General features: G+C 58.9%; 2 protein-coding genes and 1 long non-coding RNA gene across 13 annotated transcripts in view; 2 read left to right on the top strand and 1 right to left on the bottom strand.

Moving 5' to 3' along the window:
- CRB2 (crumbs cell polarity complex component 2) overlaps window positions 1-7,907 on the top strand; it is a 24,543-nt gene extending 16,636 nt beyond the window's left edge. Inside the window, exons 10-13 of the mRNA XM_027966459.3 lie at window positions 393-1,176; window positions 2,003-2,119; window positions 2,732-2,849; window positions 4,566-7,907. Of these exons, the coding sequence (XP_027822260.2) occupies window positions 393-1,176; window positions 2,003-2,119; window positions 2,732-2,849; window positions 4,566-4,790 (1,244 nt within the window). The 3' untranslated portion in view covers window positions 4,791-7,907. The remainder of the gene's footprint in view (window positions 1-392; window positions 1,177-2,002; window positions 2,120-2,731; window positions 2,850-4,565) is intronic.
- DENND1A (DENN domain containing 1A) overlaps window positions 7,134-15,090 on the bottom strand; it is a 536,262-nt gene continuing 528,305 nt past the window's right edge. For 6 of the 11 annotated variants that reach the window (XM_027966460.2, XM_027966461.2, XM_042245722.1 and 3 more), the window contains 3 exons: window positions 14,545-14,673; window positions 11,443-11,698; window positions 7,134-10,184 (listed from right to left, as the gene is read on the bottom strand). In XM_027966460.2, coding sequence (XP_027822261.1) covers window positions 9,003-10,184; window positions 11,443-11,698; window positions 14,545-14,673 — 1,567 coding nt within the window. In that variant the 3' untranslated portion in view covers window positions 7,134-9,002. The remainder of the gene's footprint in view (window positions 10,185-11,442; window positions 11,699-14,544; window positions 14,674-15,090) is intronic. The other 5 variants (XM_060411818.1, XM_027966462.2, XM_060411819.1 and 2 more) reach the window with 2 other exon arrangements.
- Window positions 9,564-15,090, top strand: LOC132659379 (uncharacterized). Its single transcript, XR_009599742.1, has 2 exons — window positions 9,564-13,560; window positions 14,169-15,090. It is a non-coding gene; the product is annotated as an uncharacterized LOC132659379 (long non-coding RNA).

The following is a 15,090-nucleotide window of genomic DNA, read 5'->3' as shown; positions in this document are numbered from 1 at the left end:
GGGCGGGGGGCGGGGGCGGCAGGAGAAGGCCATGCTCAGCATTTTAAAAAGAAGACAGTTCAAAGGATTGTGGTGAAGAGGGAGCCACAGTGAAGACGCCGGCTGCTTCACAAAGGAGAGGAGTGGGCGGATTTTCTGGAGTGTTACTGCCTGGTTTGTGACCTGGGAGGCAGGGTGGGTGCCCAGAGCTGGTTCTCTGGAGGTAAGAGAGTTCTATGAGGTACGGGGAACACTTCCTGGGATTAGATCCTAGGTGGGTGTGTGTGCCCCCACGCCCAGACGGCAGGGGTTGGGGGGGGTGTGGAGGTAGTAACAGGTCGCCACATCACCCAGGTCTGCTTGGGTTGGGTGGGGGCCGAGAGGCCGTCCTCCGACGCTGTCTCCCCCGGCAGGTGTGGCGGAGGCCACGTTCCGCGAGGGACCCCCGGCGGAATTCAGCGGGCACAACGCGTCATCGGGCAGCGCGCTCAGCGGCCTCTCGCTGGTCTTCCGCACGCGCGACTCCGAGGCAGGGCTGTTGCGCGCTGAGGACGGCCCGGCCGCCGTGTGGCTGGCGGTGCGCAACGGCTCGCTGGCGGCAGGCGTGTGCAGCGGCCCCGGTTTGCCCCGCGCGGTGCTGCCGGCGCCCGGGCCGCGTGTGGCCGACGGCGCCTGGCACCGCGTGCGCCTGGCCATGGAGCAGCCCGAGGCCGCCGCGTCGCGCTGGCTGCTCTGGCTGGACGGCGCGGCGACGCCGGTGGCGCTGCGTGGCCTGGCCGGCGACCTGGACTTCCTGCGCGGCCCGGGCGCCGCGCGCGTCCTGCTGGCCGAGAACTTCACGGGCTGCCTGGGCCGCGTGGCGCTCGGCGGCCACCCGCTACCCTTGGCGCGCCCGCGGCCCGGCGCGGCCCCCGGCTCCCGCGAGCCCTTCTCGGCCCGGCCCGGAGCGCCCGCCCTGCGCCTCGGCTGCCGCGGCGCTCCCGTGTGTGTCCCCTCGCCCTGCGTGCACGGCGGCGTCTGCCGAGACCTCTTCGACGCCTTCGCCTGCGCCTGCGGCCCGGGCTGGGAGGGCCAGCGCTGCGAGGACCGCGCCGACCCGTGTCGCTCGGCGCCCTGCGCCCGCGGCCGCTGCCACGCGCACCCTGACGGTCGCTTCGAGTGCCACTGCCCGCCTGGCTTCGCAGGCCCGCGCTGCAGGTGCGCTCGGCCGGCCGGGGTGGCCTGGGTCCGAGGGGTGAGGAGTGGAGGGGAGGCCCCCGGGGGCGGTGGATGGGACAGACTAGACTGGAAGCCCGATTGTGGAAGCGCTGGTTCCATTGGCCAGCCCCATCCCATCTCTGAGCCACTTCGCTGTGATCTGTAACTTGGGAACAACAGGGCCCCAGCGTTGCCAGATAAAATACAGGACACCGGGTGAATTTAAAGTTGAGATAAACAAAGCTGTCCTCTGGGAATGGGGGTGGGGGAACCAGAGGTAGTGTTGGAAGAAAAGAGGCTCTCCTGCCGAGCTGCCCACCACGGACATCTCCCCCATCCCTGAGTCCCGTGGGACAGGGCCAGAGACAGATGCTCGAAGTCTTGACTGCTTCCCATATTCAGTTTGGCTATGACTTCCAGCTTTTTCGGAGCCAAGCTTATGGAAGGGTGTCTGGCAGAGGTCTGACTCCCCTTCTCCCTGCAAAGAAGGTCAGGCTTTATGTCCAGGAGCCTGCTCTTACCCTGGGAGGGTCCTTACCTTTGATCAGCTCCTCAAAGGTCTCTGAGCCACCAAGGGTTCTGCCAGGGTCTAGCTGTGGTACTCCGTGTTGGGGCTGGGGCTGGAGCAGTAGCGTGGCAGCCCAGTGTCCCACCCCTTCCACCCCAGACACCTCTTCCATGACTTCCAGCAGGGTCTGTCGGAGGTGGCCCTGAATTCCTTGGATGATGATGCAGAAGGCTCAGGTCGCCTGAGTGATCCACGGAGCACGGGTGTGGGCCAGGTCTCGTGTCCTGACCCAAGTCCAGTCCCTGTGCTTTCTCTCAGGTTGCCTGTCCCACCAGAGGGGTGCAGTCTGAACATCACCTGTCTCAACGGTGGCCAGTGTGAGGAGGGTCCCCAGGGGGCCAACTGCAGCTGCCAGGAGATCTTTGCTGGGCAGAGGTGGGCCTGGGCTCCATACGCCTGGGAGGTGGGCTGGGGCGTGTGGAGAGTACAGATCCAAAGGCAGGGAGTGGGCCTCCAGATCCCTTCCAACCAGGGCGGGTGAAGTGAGGTATGGGTCCTTGCTCACCTTCTCAGCCCTTACTGTCATCACTGCGCCAGACACTCCACCTCTGTCACCTGAGATCTTTCCTTCTGGGGCTTCCAAGACCATCCTCTCTTACCAGACACCTGCTGGAGGGTAGTTGCCTAGTGGTGTTTCTTAGAGCACCACACTCAACATCAGGACCACGTGGGGACACTATGCAAATAGAGGCTCTGGGTCCTCCGGTCTGGCCAGGCGCCTTTACACAGGCTCCCCTGTGCTTTCAATGGAGTGAGAGGGTTGTTCTTGGTCACGAGTGTTGGAGTGAAGGGGTCTGCTGCATAATGAGGGTCGTACTCAACTTAGGTCCCCGTCAGGGCCCAGCCAAGTTGGGACCGTGCTGGGGACAGCGGGTGAGCGGTGTGGAGGGTGTGGGGCGGGTTTGAGGAGGTAAAGGAGTTGGGGGAGCTAGAGGCAGCTTGGGAGGGAGCAGCTTCCTCAGCCCCGCCCTCTTCCCTGCCTCCCAGGTGTCAGATCCCCTGTGAAGCCAACCCTTGCTTGAATGGGGGCACCTGCCGGGCAGCTGATGGGGTGTACCAATGTATCTGCAATGCCAGGTTCTCAGGCCAGTTCTGCGAAGTGGTGGTGAGTGATGGCCGACGGGGAGGGTGGTCTGTTTTGGACTTTGTGAGATGATGTTGCGGGGGTTGGGGGTGTGTGTTTAGAGGGCCTGTGGAGCTATTCCTGGACCAGCCCTGTCAAAGGGTGGGGCGTAGCAGGCCAAGGAGACAGGGCCCTTCCACACCCCTGCACAGCAGGTCTGTTCACTCTTGGGGAGCCTGGGGACCCCCCCATTCCTCTGGGGATCTCAGTGAACTCTGGGATTTATGTTGGTGGATATAGGAGCCTGTAATCTCTGGTGGTTTCTGAGCCCCGTTTGAAAAGTAGGAAGATTTGGGGAGCCCAGGACTCTAAGCCAGAGAAGGCTTGGCTGCTGTGAAGGCAGGCTTAGCTGAAGAGGGCGGTGAGGGGGCCCAATAGATAGAGGCCAGCAGGCGGCCTGAGCATGGACCTCCCTCTGGCCCCCTTCCTTCCAAGGGGCAGAGCAGACTCTGCAGGCCCAGGCAGAAGTGAGCCAGAGTGGGCGCGGCAAGGGGGGCACGAAGCCTGGAGAGGCGCCTTGATCTCCACAGGCTTCTGGTGGGCCAGGTCATAAACCCCAATCCCCTCTGCTTCTGGGGAAATGCTTCCTTTCAAGTTGAACTTTACAGCCTCTGGCTCCCCCTCCTGCCCTCTTCCTAGGGAGGAAATGGCTTTACAGCTTCCCCAGGCTGGAGGCTGGCCTGCCCTGGTTGCTTCAGGGCTGGGGTGAATTTTTCTCTTCAGCCTTGGGCACCTTCTCCAGGGCTGGGAGCTGAGACTGGGACCCAGGCCGCAGTGGGCTGAGAGGTCTCATGGGATGGAGGGAGGGCTGATGAATCTGAGACCCTGGGCCTCTGCCCTCTCCCCGGAAATCTGTGATTCTGGGGCTCAAGAGCTCCAGGTCTGTAGAATCTTTTGGTGGGGCATCCAGGTGTCTGTCTGGGCCCACCACAGCCTGGTCTGTGTGTTTCCTGGGGGTGGGGGCCAGCCGGGGGACTCTGAGCTTACCATCAACCAGGCCAGCCTGCTCTACCTCATGCCCTGCACAGGCCCCTTGGCCCTGAGATGCCTCCCACTTGGGGCTTAGGCATGGTCTCCACAGACCTTTAAAAAACCAGAGTGCCCTTTGGGGTCTGGAAGAATCCAGTCCCATCACTTCAGTTGGGGTGTCTGTTGAGAGAGGTGGGGCTGGCAGGGCTGGGCACTGAGGCCCACCTTGGCCAGTTGAAGGAAGGACCTTTGGCTGGAATTCGAGACTGCAGGATAGTGGTGTGAGCTGGGCATGGTTTGGCATTGGGGGTGGACAGAGGGCAGTGCCAGTCCTAGTTTGTCAGCCCCTAGATGTGTGTGTCTGGGGGAATCTGGGCAGAGCCTCTGTGTTCTCCTCTTAAACTTATCGAGTGCCTACTGAGCAGGCTCTCCTCTTGGTGTTTTGGGGATACACCGGTGAACAAAATGAACCACAGGTTCCTGTCCTCATGGGTGGCCTCGCGCTCTCTTCATCAGGTCACTGTGAGGTTTTACGTGAAATCCCACGCATGGTGTTGAGCGCCTACTGGGCATTCAATAAATGTGTTTCTCTTCTACCAAAAGCCCTTGGTTGTACAGGAAGGGCTTCCACCCAATGATGCTTTTTTCCTCTCCTCTGGAGGGCCTGGGGTTGGAGGTGGGGGTCTCTCCAGCTCCACTGTCTTAGGCCTCTTACTGCGTCTCTTGCAGAAGGGCCTACCGCTGCCGCTGCCGTTCCCGCTGCTGGAGGTGGCAGTGCCTGCGGCCTGCGCCTGCCTCCTCCTCCTCCTCTTGGGCCTCCTCTCAGGGATCCTGGCGGCCAGAAAGCGCCGCCAGTCGGAGGGCACCTACAGCCCGAGCCAGCAGGAGGTGGCCGGAGCCCGGCTGGAGATGGACAGCGTCCTCAAGGTGCCGCCCGAGGAGAGACTCATCTAGGCCCACCTTGCTGCAGCTCCAGGCCCTGTGAGGGCCTTGATTTCTACCTGGAGACCCAAGGAGGCCACTTCTGGGAGCCTGCAGGGAAATGGCTGGCCCCTTCTTAGCCTTGGAGAGCTGCTACAGGGCTCAGGATACCTGCTGGGAAGTATCCCCTTTGCCAGGAGCCCCTGCCCCTGCCCCTTGCTGGGCTGAGGGGAAGGGGAGTGCTCAGGGAAACAGAGGAGCCTGTGAGGTTGTGGACATTCACTGTCCAGCTGCTAGGTCTCGCCTGGGCAGATGCACGGCTGTGCTGGGAGAAGCACCTGTGGGTGCACACGATGTGTTTTGGTGTGTGTGTGTATACGTACCTGTGTGTGTGTGTGTGTGTGTGTGTGTGTATGTACCCGGGCCTGTTGATCTGCAGATACCTGTGTGAGTGTTAGGGATGGGGTCGTGGGCATTTGTCCTTGTTTGTGCACATGACCTCCTTGTTTGTGCGTGTAATCATGTAGTGGGTGCAGCTGGCCCCACAGAGAAGCAGCTGGGCGGAGGAGACCACCTTCTCAGTCCTGGGACAGGGGCGGCCCAGGGCCACGAGTGCTCCTGGAGGCCAGGCCAGGGTTGGCCCAATGACCAGAGCCCCACCTCTGGCAGCTTCTCCCACCTCCCACCTCCAGAGGCCTGGAGTCAGCTGGAAATCAGCAGGATAGGGGGCAGGAGCCAGAGGTTAATGTATGAGCTCCCGGTTCCCCAAACAGATGCTCCTGGAGGGAGATTCGACTCTGCCCTGCGCTGGAGCCAGGCGCTGTCTGGGATGTGGACTACGGGGCAGACCTGCAGGAGCCGGGGGGGGAGTTGGGGGGTAGTGTCTGGGCCCACGCAGTCTGCCTCCTGCGGGCCTGTCGCTCGGAGAGCAGCCCTGGCCTGCCTCACAGGGCTGTTGTGAAGATGGTGGGTGACTATGGGGAAGGATGGGGCTCTGCGGTTCATTACAGTCTACTCTGCTGTGGGGCTACCTGGGTTGTCCTTTTAGGTGTCGGGAAGGGAGAGGGAGCGCTCGGTGAAGGGGCCTTCTTGAGGGGCAGCCGGGGGCGATGAGGATGGAGGAGCCATCCTCCCTGCCCACCTTGTGCTTCTCCCGCACCAGCGAGGTTGCTCCTTCACCTGCAGACCAGTCGCCTCCCTAACGGTCGCTGCGAGGATTTGAGGAGAGGACACGCAGGAAGCCCTCAGGGTTGTTCCCTGAGGCAGGTGCTCAGGAAACATTGGCACCGCCTCTGTGTTGGGGCTGGTCCTGTGGACAGACACAGATGGGGGAAGAGCTGGCTGCTTTGCTTCCGGCCCCTTCCCTGGTGATGCCGCCACAGTGGGATCTCTGACAGGCACCTGAGGGCCTGGCCTCTGAGCTTCAGAGTCCCTTTTTCCCTGACCTGGAGATGTCCCCTTTGGTCCTTCCTGTTTCCCAGGCCAGCGCCCCCTGTGCCAAGACCAGGAGACCCCTTTCCACTTCTCAATTGGAGGTCGACCTTACCCAGCCCCCCCAGGGGTCTCATCCAACTTCCAGAGGCACAGGAATCAGTGGGAGGTGGAGCCATGCGGTCGGGATGGGGTGGGAGGGCTGAGGCTGAGCACTAGGCTCCAGGGGCTTGCTTGGTCCTTAGCCTGGAGGAGGTGGGACCAACTTTCCTTGTGGCTCCTGGGAAAGGCAGGGAGAAAACATCTGTTACCACGATCTTAGCCAAGCTGCTGCCTTGATTAGTTCATCAAGTCAGAGATTTGGCAAACCTGTGTTTTTGCAGATTCCTAAGACAAGACATTCTGGGTGGAACCCCAGTGTATAAAAGCTGGGTGGTTCTTTTTTGTCCTCCTCTTGTTCCTGAGAGTTCTGAGAATTTGTAATTTTCAAGCACAGACCAGGGAGGGAGACACAGACAGAATGATGGGCAGGTGGGGGTGGGGGGTGGGGACGGTTAAGGGTGGGGACACCCTTAACATCCACTCTGGGTGCTTGGTCCAACCCAGCCAAGAGAGGTGCAGTTTCCCAGGCTCTGCCCTTGCTATTAAGAGGTGGTTCCAGGTATCCCCTTGAGCTTGACTTTTCCTGGAGCCAAGGTGCCTTTGACATCACTGGTGACCTAGAGCCCTGCTGTGTGGGGCCCGGCAGCCCTGTGCCCAACCATGACCAACCTACCCTTCAGAGGCCTGAATGGGAAAAGGCTTTGACCTGGGGGTGGGCCAGGGTCAAAGCCTTCCTGACTGCTCCATGGACCCCGCCTCTACCTCTACAAACGCAGATACCGAAGGTTCCCCGAGGTGGAGTCCCCTCCCTTCAGAGCTTCCTCAGGACACAGGGATACCAGCTTCTCTCCAAGAAGATTTTATTGAACGCACACACAAAATTCATCCTTGGATTTGCAGATTCAATCCAGCAAGGGAAGAGACAGCAGTGCCCTTGTGAACATGGTGCTCTTGCCACCGGCCCCAGCCAGGGAGACCATGGGGTGAGCTCGGCTTCCCTGAGGCCACCTAGCACCTCTTGCCTTAAGACTCTGCCCGCCGAGTGCGCTACCCTGTCCTGACGGGGCTCGGGGGTCTGCCCAGGATGGATCTGCGATCTCTGCTGAAACATCTGAGTGTCCTAGAGGCACCCGCGTGGCCCAGGCGTGACATAGCGCCCTGCTTCCGGCGGCCAGAGGACATTGCCGAGACTGAAAGAGAGGACTTGCCCCAGGGGCTGGGACTGCTGAAGGTGCTTGTGCGGGGCCAGCAGCCCTTCACACCCCACGCTGTCGGAGCAAACCTCAGGGCTGGGCCTTGCTCACTCACGGGTGGGGGTGGTCTCCCAGTCCCTCAGATGATGACAAGGCTCCCTGGGGTTTTTGGGGCCTCTAGAAACCCCCTTGCCCCCACGGACAGCCCTGAGACTGTGTGTCTGACCATTCACAAATAGGAAATGAGAAATCAGGTCAAAATGTTCACAATTTCCTGGATGTCTCAGATGGTTGTTTTCTTAAATGGTTGGGCCATATTTTAACTTGGTTTATTGAAATTAGTCAATTTCAAGATTCCATCAAATCAATAAAAGTAAAAAGGAAAAGAAAGATAAAAGAAATAATAACAAAACATTTCAATTTAGCTTTGGTGACGTTGGCCTCAGGAATTTCTATGCTGGCAGGAATCACAAGGTGGGCAGGGAGGGGGTGACTCCAAGCCCTCCTGCCTCCAGGCTGCAAGAAGCCAAGCCTGCCCACTCACCAGGGGTCTGGAGAGGGGCTTAGTGCCCTGCCCCCTCCTGCCCCAAGGACACAGGCACTGGGACCCTTGCATCTCTGTGGTGTTAAGCCTGGCCTTCCAGTGGGGGTCTGGGTACCTGCTTTTCAGCTCTGCCCCCTGAGACCCACTCGACCAGAGCCTGAGCCTCATGTGATTGTAACTGGAGACCAGGAGAACCTCTGGGGACCTGAGGGAGAGTGTGGATGGTGGCCGGGCCCATCCTGATGCTCTCAGGTTTACCTGTTGCCGTCTTGTCTTCTATAATCAAAGTTGCTGGTGCTCCCAGCCCTCACGCAGGGCTGGCTGGGGCTTCGTTTGGTTACCACGAGGGATCTTGTGGATCCCTCAGCCCCCAGATCCCAACCAAGTCAGAAAAACAGAGGTGTAGGGGTTGGGGTGAAGACTCAGTAAAGAAAGAGTTGTGCATATTGCTAGAGAGGGTTTGGAAATGCCCCGCCAGGTAGACCCTCCAGCTGGGGAGGGGTGGGGGGTGTTCCTTACTTCAAACTCCAAACCACGTGCCTCTCGTGCAGACGAGCTGGTGTACTGCCAACGCTCGTGCCCATCGAGGTGGGGTGTGCAGGGCTGGGCTGCAGCTAGGGCAAGAGAACGGGGCTCAGGAGGAGACATCCTGAGGATGCACGGGGCTCCTGGTGGGCAGTTTCCAGAGGGAAGGTGGGTAGGATGTGGCCTGGGGCAATCGCTGGCCCAGCTGACCTCTTTAGTGCAAAACCCAACTCGGGGGGGGCAGGGAAAGGGTGGTGGTGGGGCAGGAACCCAGGAGCTGGGTCGATTCTCAGGCTGGAACTGGCGCCATTCTCCAGAGATGGGCAGTGTGGCGAGGAGGAGGGGCGGCAGAGAGGGTTCCCATCCCTTCCCACCAGTAGAACCTGGGCAGAAACAGCAGCAGGGGAAGCAGGGCCAGCCGGCCTCGGCGCGCCCCACCCTCAGCGCTGCTCACTCGAAGGTCTCCCATTGCTTCCTGAGCTGCTCCACGGAGCCGGGGGCCGGGGCCGAGCTCACGTCTTGCTTGGTTTTCTGTAACAAATCCTCAAAGGGGTCTCTGGCCTCTCGTGGAGCAGAGGGCTGCAGTGCTGGCTCCAGGCCCTGGGGGGCCCTGGCGGGGAGGAGTGGGGGGTCTCCAGGCCTCAGGGCCAGCCCTTGCTTGGCCTCGGCAGCCCTGGCACTTGAGCGGGCCAGGGGCAATGTTCGGATCCTCGAGGGGGCGACCGCTGGGGGACCCAAAGGCTGCAGGGAGTGGGTACCCATGGGTACTTGGCCAAAGAGGTTGGGCATGGAGAGGGCAGACAGGTTGGGCTGAGATCGATGGGGGGCACAGAAGCCAGAATTGGACAACAGGAGGCTGGGGGCAAAGGCTGGCCCCAGGGAAGGAGGGGCCCCAAAAGGCCCAGCTGGTGCAGAGACCAGGGGCATGGTGGGCAGTGTCGCAGGCACAGGTGGGACAAAGGGGTTGAGTGACGGCTGTGGAAATGGGGTGGGGGTCCCCATGGGGGGAAAGCTAAATTGGGGGGTAAATGGGGTGGCTACATTTGGGGCTGTAGGGCCTGGTGGAAGGGAACTGCCCGACCAGGTTGTGTTAAGTGGGTCCAGCAGGGCCAGCAGGGCATCACTGCTGCTGCCAGAGGCCCCTGGGGCCAGGCTCAGTGGCTGGAGCAGTTCGGTCGGGTCTTGGGGTGCAGTACTAGAGAGGAGCCCAGGGAATGGGGTTGAGCTGAGGGCAGCCCGCCTTTCCCGCTCAGCTGGCAGCCGCTCCGAGAAGTTGCCAAGGGCGATGCTGGGGGCCTGGAGCTTGGCTGGGCGGGCAGTGGGAGGCGGGGGCACGATGCCCAGCTCTGGGGTCTTCCTGCCTTGGGGCCGGGGGATAGTGATGCTGCCCAGGGTGGGTGTGGTCACCTCCTCGTCGCTGGGGTTCAGGAGGCCGTTCCGGTCCTGGGGCCTGCAGGGTGAGGCCAGGGAGTTCCCAAGCAGCGCTAAGGGCTTCTCGGGGCAGGCGGTGGGAAGCTTGCTGGGGATGGCCATGTCATCCTGGCCTAGGCTCCAGAGCCTGCTGTGCGGGTGGGCGAGCTTCAAGGTCCCTGGTGTCCCGCGGCTCCTGTCACTTCTGCCCAGGTCCAACCTCTGCCAGAGGGAATGAGGGAGGCAATGACTGTAGCTGACCAGGGACAAATTGGCTCTCCCCACCCCCTCCTGTGTGCCAGGGGGACACTGGGGCTGTGGTCCTGGGAGTGTGGCCAGCTAGGCCTCTGGGGCTCAGGGAAGTTGGGGGCTCGGCCCAGGTCGGCATTAGAAAGCAAGCCCAGGTCTGTCTGGACCTCCAGGCCAGGCTTCTCTCACTGGAGTGGCACAAAGGGTCTCCAGAGAAAACCCTGTCTTTTCAAGCCAGTGCTGCTAATTAGTTTTAGGAAAAGGACTCCATCCACTGATCCTCTACTGGCCTGAACCATTTTACTTTTCAAAGCATGTGGGCACTTTCAGCCACCCCTGAGACCAAGAGGGCAAGTGAGGCACAGGGGCTGGGTGAAGGCACACTGGCTGGGAATGAAATAGGATGGGGCTCTGTCCAGCTCTGCCACCTACTGGGCCACGACTTGGGTGTCATGTCCCTTCTCTTGGCCTGAGCTCCCTCATCTGCAGCCTGGAAATAGCAATTCCTTACAGATGGGCTTGTGTGAATCATTGGATATGTGTGCTAAGCTGCTTCAGTCATGTCCAACTCTTTGAAACCCCATGGACTGTAGCCCCCAGGCTCCTCTGTCCATGGGGATTCTCCAGGTAAGAATACTGGAGTGGGTTGCCATGCCCTCCTCCAGAGGATCTTCCTGACCCAGGGATTGAACCCCCGTCTCTTAACATCTCCTGCGCTGGCAGGTATGTCCTTTACCACTAGCGCCACCTGCATATGGGGGAGCTTTGTGGATTCCACACTGTGACCCAGGGACTGCAGGGTTAGCAGCCCCCTGGCACAAGTGAGGAGACAGACACAGGTGGTGACAGAATGAAAGTCTCAAGGAAGATCAGGGGTCACCAGTGAATATCCAGAGCCCCAGAGCTCTGATCCACAGGCTCTTCAAGGAGCCTTGGTGGGGTGGGGATAATCCCAGTTCCATCAGGGGCCATGGCGCTGCCCACCTCTGCTGCATACACAGAAGCGGGGGGCAGATTTTCATCAGGCTGTAGCTGTTCTCCAGGGATCACCGTGTGCGGGGCTCTGGCCACTGGCCCACCTGGCAGAGTTGCAGTCAGAGTGACTCTGAGCACTGGCTGAGGGCCTTGGAAAAGTGGCTCTTTTTCCCTTGGTGTCTCACTGTCATGTGGGAAAACCTGCCTCATGTGCAGAAAGTGCCCCCAGCCCGCACCCACCCCACCCCCACCATACCTGATAGTCAAAGGTCCCCGGCTGCTCCCTCAGGTCTTTGGGGGTCCGAAGGTCTTCCAAGCTTTTGGCCTGGCCCAGCGGCTGCAGCGGGACTTCCATGTCGAGATTGCTGAAGACGTCCTCCAGGAGGTCGATGCTGGCGGCCCGGTCGTGTGGAGCTGGGGTGGGGCCCACGGGTTCCCGCGCTCGCTGCTCCGGGCTTTCGGCCTCGTCCCCTGCACTGTCTGACTCCTTGAGTGTCCGATATGGCTGCGGCCTGGGGGGAGGCAGAGCAGGCTGGATTCTCCCACCCAGAGCCGTCCCGGGAGGAGCAAGCAGCCCGCTCCCCGGAGAGCTTCCAGGCCTCAAGGAGCACAGCTGGGAGCCTTGGGAGAGGAGAGTGTCCTGGGTCCCCACGAGTGCAGGCGTCTGAACGGTGCCCCTCAGACAGACAGACAGACCTGGGCTGATCTCGGGTTCCACTCACTGAGGGGCCTTGGGCAAGTTGCTTTGGCTCTAGCTTGCACCGGGGAGCCCACTTAGTTTCCTCCAGACCCCAAGACCTACCATAGAACTGGCCAGCAGGCTCCCACACCATTCACACAAGATGTGAGGAATGGGGCACAGCTGGAGAGGGAACCGGCAGGAGGACTCACTCCTGAGCCCATTGTCCGTACCCTCACCCCTGCGGCAGTCGGGTCCTGGGCCCAGCCTGTGCGGAACTGAGCTCGGGGAACTCTCCCCCAGGGGGCTGCACAGTGCACCCCAGGATCCTCAGCAGCGAACTACCTGGGCCTCAGCCTGTGCTGATCTTGGTTCCAGCCCTGGTGCCATCTCTTGCTGGGGGACCTTGGGCAAGTCACTTAACCTCTCCGAGCCTCAGCTGCTCCCCTGTTCCAGAGTGTACATCCTTGCAACTGGTGGTGGAGATGACAAGAGCAAACGTGGTGCCAGCTGTACAGCAGGCATGCTGAGCTGTTAACAGCAGCCTGTCCACTCACGCACCAAAATCTTATAGCCAACCCAGGTGCTGGGGACGCTGGGTGCCTCTTGCTATCCTCTCTCACAAGCCTGAGCCCCAGGGTACGTGGAGAATGCTGCCCAGACCTCTTGTGAAACTGGGCCAGAGTAGCATCCTACCTCCAATAGCAAGGCTCTACCCCCTGGGTCAGGCCGAAACTGCCCATGGCTCTGGTAAAGTGGGGAAGGTCGCCACCTGGTGGTCTGAAGGCCCACTTGCATGAACCTGGGCAGGGGGACAGTCAGTAGAGGAAAACGGGCTCAACTAACTGTCCTGACTCTGGGCAAGGACTACATCAGACTGTACTATCTCCCTGAAGCCATACAAGCAGCCCATGAAGTAGGACTCACACCCTCCACTTTACAGATGAGGAAGCTGAAGCTCAGAGAGGCCAAGCAACAGAACCTGTGTCACACAGCACCTGGCAAGAGGGAGAAATGGAAGCCAAGCATGAGAAACTTCTAAAGTCCCTCGCTTGTTTTAACTAAGCCATCTGACCAAGCTCCTTTAACCAAGTTTGAACACAGTGAAGGAGACAAAGAAAAGTCAGTATGCTTTGTAGTTAAGGAAACAGAGTTTCTTTAGAAGGAATTCATTTTAAGATGGCTGTTTCCCTTTAAACACACACAAAAGCCTATGCTTTTCACAGATCATGGTTCAGGGAGTGAGCATTATTTTAAGTAATTAAGGCATCAATTAATTTAAAAAGAACGTGGCCAGCCAGACCCCACGGTGGGGGTCCTTGGCTATTATCTGTGTACGATCTCTTTACCAGCAAGGCAATTGTAAGTTGATACATGGCTGGACATTTCTTATTCCAATGATGCAATCTTTAATTAATGATAGAAATAAGAACTGATACATTAAGTCTATGATATTATAGATACTATTGCATAGGACAAGGCTTTTCTCCTAGTTTTTAAAATTATTTATTATTTTTTATTATTTTTTTTCTTTTTAAATTTTTTAATTTTTTCTCTTTTTTTTTTTCTCCTCGTTTTAATGAAGGAGATTCACTGTACAGACCAGGCAGCACGCAAAATTTGGGCAACACTGGCTTAGGGCACTGCTCTCTAAATGAGGACCTCAGGAGGGGACTAACTTGCCTGCGGTCACAGGTGAGCTGGTGGCAGAAAGGGCCAGAACCCTCCTTGCCTGTGGGGGCAGTGGCAGGAAGAGAGCTGTTGGGCTTGTTGGGTGCCCCAAGGAACCCACAGGCCTAGCCTTGGAGGAGAGAGTGGGTGCAGGGAGATAGTGAAGGGGGCTGACAAGGGGAGAGTCCCTCTTATGTAATCTGGCCGGCATGGCTCACTCCCCTAGGTCTGCTGTGGGTGTTCAGCAAAGGGCAGTTCCCTTCCCCTGAAGGCTCCCATTAGAAACCCCATGCAAACAGATAAACACAGACCAGAGCTGGCCCTCTGCTCAGTCCCAGGTGGGAAAAGCCTGTGGGTGGAGAGGCAAGAAGTGGCGGAAAAAAATGGGCAGCCACCAAAGCCCAGTTCCCGGGGTGGCTGGGTTGTGGTGAACCTTCTTTTTCTCTTTGTTTGTTGCAATTTGTAATTAGAAGGAGGCTTAGGCTATAAATAATAATGAGAAAAGTTATCTTAAAGTCAGAGAAATCGGTAAGATCTTTGGCCATGCCATCATTAATATATATATTCCATACCAGGAACTTTTTTTTTTTTTAAACTTAATATCTGACGCTCCATCTCCATGGCTTCCCAAGGTGTGCTGAGATAAAGGAAGACTGGGCAGCAACAACCAGCCTAACCGTAGCTGATGCTGCAGTTGGCAACCCCAGTTAACAGTCCAGCGCATTTTCCCTGTGAGGAAGGAGACTGATGTTCCCGTCTCACACCTTTACAGCCCAGTCACCCTTGTCACCTCACCCCATCGCCACAGGCCCTGTGGGGCTGGCAGAATGAACGCCCTGGGAGGAGGCACATGGTGGGGGGGGTGCCGCCCTGCAAGCGGGCACCAGAAGGCAGCAGCCCCAGGCACCCTCCCCACACACAAGCACAAGCTGGCCACCCCCGCCCCTCCAAGTGATCCCGGAGAGTCACCAAGCTGAGCTCAGGAAAACGGAAGAAGGAAGGAGAGACCATTCAAAGGGAGTGGAGAAGAAAAAGCTTTCGGTGAAGCCAGAGCTCGGGCCCTCTTCCCGCTGGCACTCATCGTCAGAGGAGTCTTCGGAGAGGAAGACAGCATAGTGTCGCAAGGGCCTTACGAGGCTGGGGCAGAGGGAGACAAGAGAGAAGACTGTTAGGAGGCACCTCAGGACTCGGCGTGGTGGGGAGGGAAGGAGGCCTGCAGCCTGGTGCCTGACCCTGGCCTCCCTCTGCCGGCCAGGGAGGAAGCTGTCCAGAGGAGGCCCGACGGGCCCCCACGGTGAGGAAGCTGGTCCCTAACAGAAAAGAAACTGTGGGTTTGCCACCTGTGTCAAGAGCCTTAAATGCATCTATGACCTCATGATTTCGCTTTCATTTAGATACCCCAAATTGAAGCAACAGATTATGCACAAAGATGTCCATCACCGCTATGTTTATAAAATACGAAACAATCTAAATTTCTGCAGTAGGAATCTGGTGAAGTGAATTATGGTACAGTTGGCTGAGTATTATCCTCTCATTAAACTATGTTTATAAAAA

The sequence above is a fragment of the Ovis aries genome, chromosome 3 (assembly GCF_016772045.2).
Source record: "Ovis aries strain OAR_USU_Benz2616 breed Rambouillet chromosome 3, ARS-UI_Ramb_v3.0, whole genome shotgun sequence".
NCBI classification, from domain to species: domain Eukaryota; kingdom Metazoa; phylum Chordata; class Mammalia; order Artiodactyla; family Bovidae; genus Ovis; species Ovis aries.
This window is presented reverse-complemented; position numbering and strand designations above follow the sequence as displayed.